This window comes from Neomonachus schauinslandi, chromosome X, assembly GCF_002201575.2.
Source record: "Neomonachus schauinslandi chromosome X, ASM220157v2, whole genome shotgun sequence".
In the NCBI taxonomy this organism is placed as follows: domain Eukaryota; kingdom Metazoa; phylum Chordata; class Mammalia; order Carnivora; family Phocidae; genus Neomonachus; species Neomonachus schauinslandi.
In genome coordinates this window covers 59,029,910-59,035,416 of record NC_058419.1, presented here as the reverse complement: position 1 = coordinate 59,035,416, position 5,507 = coordinate 59,029,910, and the positions used below count along the sequence as shown (strand labels likewise).

At 46.3% G+C, this 5,507-nt stretch overlaps 1 protein-coding gene across 1 annotated transcript; it reads left to right on the top strand.

The window, feature by feature from the left end:
- The first annotated feature begins 902 nt into the window (after positions 1 to 902).
- Positions 903 to 1,988, top strand: POU3F4 (POU class 3 homeobox 4). Its single transcript, XM_021690874.1, has one exon. It carries the CDS (start codon positions 903 to 905, stop codon positions 1,986 to 1,988), a length of 1,086 nt encoding a protein of 361 aa, XP_021546549.1.
- Positions 1,989 to 5,507: the final 3,519 nt, after the last annotated feature.

The window sequence follows — 5,507 nt, the reverse complement described above, 5'->3', positions numbered from 1 at the left end:
ATTGGAAGGCAAACTTCAAAATAACTGAATTTTGTCAGTATCACATTTGATTTTACTTTTATCACTAGATTTTCCCAGAATCTTCCAGTTCTTCACGCCTTAAACAAAAATTTTCAGAAGAAGCTGGACATTTCTTTCTTAGATGCTTTCTGACCTTGGTATTGAGTTTCTCATAAACAATAAAATGAAATAAAACAAGTCGAAGTAGTTCTTATTGGAATCATGGACTTCAGTCTTATAGAGTTAGGGTCCTATCAAAAAGCGGTTCCTTTGCTCAAAGTTTGTAGCAAGATTTTGGTTTGCAGTCCCCTGCACACAACTAACCCAGAACGCTAAATGAATTTGATAAAAATCCCAATCCACTGAAATCTAGATGACATTTAAACTGGTTATATTGCTTTCTTAATATATTTTTTCTTTCTCTATTTCGGTTAATCTAAATAATACAAAACGAATTCTAAAACCATTTTGCTACTTCACCCCCTATCCACCCCCCTACCCCCCGCAAACATATACAAAAACACTTCCCTCTTATATGTCCCCCTCTACTACAAACATGCACGAAGTCGCGGGGCGGGGGGTTGGGGGGGGAGGGTAGGGTTAACCAAATGAGCTGCCGCCACTCAGCGCGAGGCAGCCAATGGAGCTGAAAGATTGATTTACTTCCTGCTCGGATCTCACTGAAACTCTAGTGCTTCGCCACCCTAATTTGGAAAGTTAGCCCGGCCTCCCGTGCCGCCATTGGCCGAGCCCGTGGCTGGCCAGGCCGAAACGTGTTGCAATTGGCCACAGAGCCTGCCCGTAACTCGCTCTCGCGGCTTTGGCTCCCCCGCACCGTAGATGTCAAAGGCTGAAGCTTCTCCCTTTGCCACATTATAACTAGTAGGGGATCCTCATCGACCATGGCCACAGCTGCCTCGAATCCTTACAGCATTCTCAGTTCTAGCTCCCTAGTCCATGCGGACTCTTCGGGCATGCAGCAGGGGAGTCCTTTCCGAAACCCTCAGAAACTTCTCCAAAGTGATTACTTGCAGGGAGTTCCTAGCAATGGGCATCCTCTCGGTCATCACTGGGTGACCAGTCTGGGCGATGGAGGCCCATGGTCTTCCACACTGGCCACCAACCCCCTGGACCAGCAGGACGTGAAGCCCGGGCGCGAAGACCTACAGCTGGGTGCGATCATCCATCACCGCTCACCGCACGTCGCCCACCACTCTCCGCACACTAACCATCCGAATGCCTGGGGAGCTAGCCCGGCTCCGAACCCGTCCATCACGTCCAGCGGCCAACCCCTTAACGTGTACTCGCAGCCTGGCTTCACAGTGAGCGGCATGCTGGAGCACGGAGGGCTCACCCCACCGCCAACCTCTGCCTCTGCACAGAGTCTACACCCCGTGCTCCGGGATCCCCCAGACCACAGCGACCTAGGTTCGCACCACTGCCAGGACCACTCAGACGAGGAGACACCAACCTCGGATGAGTTGGAACAGTTCGCCAAACAGTTCAAACAAAGAAGAATCAAGTTGGGCTTCACACAGGCCGACGTGGGGCTGGCGCTGGGCACACTGTACGGCAACGTGTTCTCACAGACCACTATCTGCAGGTTCGAGGCCTTGCAGCTGAGCTTCAAGAACATGTGCAAGCTGAAGCCGCTGCTGAACAAGTGGCTGGAGGAGGCTGATTCTTCAACAGGGAGCCCGACCAGCATTGACAAAATCGCGGCTCAGGGCCGTAAGCGCAAGAAGCGAACCTCCATCGAGGTGAGTGTCAAGGGCGTACTGGAAACGCATTTCCTCAAGTGTCCCAAGCCTGCCGCGCAGGAGATTTCCTCGCTGGCAGACAGCCTCCAGTTGGAGAAAGAAGTAGTGCGTGTCTGGTTCTGTAATCGAAGACAGAAAGAGAAAAGAATGACTCCACCAGGGGATCAGCAGCCACATGAGGTTTATTCGCACACCGTGAAAACAGACACGTCCTGCCACGATCTCTGACTGCAGGAAGCAAGAAAGCGGCCTGCCGCACTGGGAGCAGCGCGGAATTCTCTCTCCCACTCTCTTCCTTTCACTTCAGCTTTATTATTGCTATCCAGAGACATAGCAATATCTAGATATCTAGATAGGGCTCTTTTTTCTCTCTCTCTCCCCATCGTTTTTCTTTCTTTTTCTTTTTTTCAAAATAGGGGATTCTAACTTAAGAAAGGAAACACACTCACACACGCATCCAGGCTTCTCAATGCTAATACACAGTTGCGTTAAGCAGTCCAGGCGGGGAACTCATATACCCTGCCGCCCGGGCAACTGTTTCCTCCAACCTTTTCTGCTGATCAATACATATTGTTTACTTTGAGTAAGGTCTGTTTGGTTGCTCCTCTCTTGGAAGAACAAGGAGAGGGGTAACATGGGGGTGGGGTAAGGATGGGGGAGGGGGTGGGAAGACAGATGTGTGCCTCTGAATAACCTTTCAGCGCCTTGGTTATAGCAGCTGTATTTCAGGTGAAATCCGTTTTACAATAGACTAGTTTTGCATTTTTTAAAACTTCTATAGCATTTCTAAATGTCTGCGGTGTTTTACTACAAGCTGTACACAATATTTGTGAGATAATTTGTATCTAATCGGCCACTCCACATTATTATTGCTATTATGATTATTCCTTCATTGAGCTGATGGTTTTCTAATTGCTTAAAAAGGGGAAGGGGGTGGGAGGAGGAGGGGAAGAGATGCCTACCCACCCACCCACCCCCTATCCTAAATCCGTATGGAGAAGAGAGGTACAATGGATAGAGTTGTTGATGATGATAGTGGAGATATATATATATATATATATATATATAATTTTTTCAGAGGGCAGAGTGCCTAGGATAGGCGGAATAGGCAAGCCGATTGGGTTTGCAAAGTACCCTGAAGTAGGAGAGGCGATTTTGAAGCTTTCTGCCCTCCCTCCCGGATCTGTGGAGTCCTCTCAGGCTTCTACAGAGCAGATCCGGGTGCCTGAGAAGGATTTGCCGGCGGCGCCCGACAAAAGAGGTCGGCCTGAGGAGCTAAGAGGGCTCTGTACCTACGGAGGTCCGGAATGCCTGCACTCAGAGCTCCCCCCAGGTCCCGTGCCTCACCAGGACCGCCAGCGCGACCCCACCTCCGTCTTCCTAGGCGAAGGACTTTGCCTTCACACAGGATTGCTTTCGCTGGGAACGACGACCCGGAGATGCTGGCGACAGACTCAGTGCCTCCCAGTTCCGTTCACCTCCAGTTCACCGCCCGCTCCCTGAGTGAGAAACCGTCGGGGAGGGGTGGCGAGTGGGGTGGGTAAACAGGTGCTCTCTGCTCCGTGCAGAACGACTATGAAATGATTGGCAAAGGTCACAAGGATTCTGGTCTAGCTTCGTTACCACCTCTTCTCCCATATATATATATATATATATATATATATATATATCGCTATCTCTAAGTGGGCTCACGGGAAGCCGTCTCCATGCCTCTGACAAGCACAGCTGGTAGAAGCCCACAGCGATGATTAAGCTAGATAGCGAGCGCCCCGGCGGCTGGGTTTCTGGGTTTTTTGTTTTTGATTTTGGTTTTTTAATCTCTGTATGTGTGTGTGTATGAGTGTGTGCGTGATTGCGAGTGCAAATGTGTGTGTGTAGATAGCTGTGTGCATCGTATTACTATTTACAACAACAAAACCTACGTAAAATCTCGCTAGGCTGTGTAGAGATCCAAAAAAAAAAAAAAAAAAATGCAGTTGCTGTGGCTTTATTGCTCGCTCTCATGTCTACACGCCAAGTCCACAGGAGCACCTCATTCTCAATGAGCACACATGTGCGGGGCGGGCCAAGCACCCAACACCCAGACACAGCCCGCCAGACCTGGCTGGGGGCTCAGCATGCCTGGGCTGGCTGCCTGGCCGGGCCTTCAGGTGCAGCTTCGGTAGACAAAGCTTCAAACTACCTAAGGACCAAAATGCCTAGGGCCCCTTGTGGAAGTTGAGCTAGTATGGGCAGCCAGGCCTCTGGTCCATCACACTGTGTCTCTCCCAGCTGCAGGTTGAAGGACATGTGTTAAATCAAATCCTGGACCCTTTTTTTTTTTTTTTTTTTTGTCAAGACTCTGCATTCTGTTGCTAGTTGGATTTTTGTTCTGGAGATTTTTTGTTTGTTTTGTTTTTCCACACTGAGTTTGTGTTTTACAACTGTTGGGGGTTTTTTGTTTGATTTTTTTTTTTTCTTTTGCAGTTAGTGCTATGGTTCAAGCCTGAGTTAACCCAAATATTTCTGCCGACTTTATAATTGTACAGTTTTGTATATTAAACGTTTTTGAAGTTATTAATTTAAAGAAAGATCATTTAGTTTATTCATTTAGTAACTGATGTATAATAAACACTATTTTCATTAAGAGTTGCTTTTTCAACTATTTTATTCAAATTGCCTATTGCAGTTGCCAGCAATTATTTATTTTCAATAAATTCTGCATTATGTTTAAAAGAAAACTCAAAGATGAGTTGGGTGTCAAAAAGAAAACAATTTGCTGTAATGTTTGGTGTGAACAGTTTTAGTCAAGGGGTTTATATTGACGCAATATTTTATTGTTGTAAAAGATTTAAAATAAAACATTTAAATAAAACATTTTTCCAAAAAAATTCATTTTTTTTCTTTCTTCCTTTTTTAATTGTGTGGTGTGTGAAGTGAAGCATTTAAATAGAAGCACATTTCTGGTGAGCAGCGCATCTGCTCCACTTCAGGTTAGAAATCATTAGTCATTGTTTTGATTCTTGATTCTCTCCCTCTGACTTTTGGCCTTTCATAAACTCGCACACACAGTGGGGCCTGTTATCGTGCACATGCCCACGCTCATGCAAAACACACCCTAAATGGTGGGAAATAGTGTGGGGAACCCTGGCAGGATAGGGGTGTTATTTCAGGAGGTACAATATTATTAATGTTCTCTGAAAGGAGTGTGTCTGTCTCTAGTCCAGACAAACCCTTCTCTGAAACTGCCCCTCCTGAAACTGGACCCAGACTTTCGCTGAGGCTTTCACCTTGCTTCCCTGCAACCACTCCTCTTCTTCTGGTTCAGGACCAGTACCCTTCTGGTAGATGAGCACTCATTCCCCTGATGAAGGATGAAAAGATGACTAAATGTAAAAAGTGCTCTCCTTCTTAAGGCTCCCCCTGGGCCCAGAAACTCTGATAAACTGTTGTCCACTTAGTGTTGCCCACTAAAGCTGAATTCTGTTCATTCCTATATGACTTAGGTGGGAAGAAAAACCAATAGAGACATTTGGAGGAGTTTAATTTTTTATTCTTCCTCCCACTCTTGTTTACCATTTCAACTCTGTTATTTTGTCACAAGACGCTCCATAAAATTAGGGACAGTTACCTGTAGTGATGGCTGAGGAGTAATTTACTAAATCAGAAGCAGTTATGTTTTAAGGCTTTGTATGTACATGCAAGACTTATCCAACTTTTTTGTTTTAGTAGACGCATATCAAGTGATAGACAAGACATTTAACTATA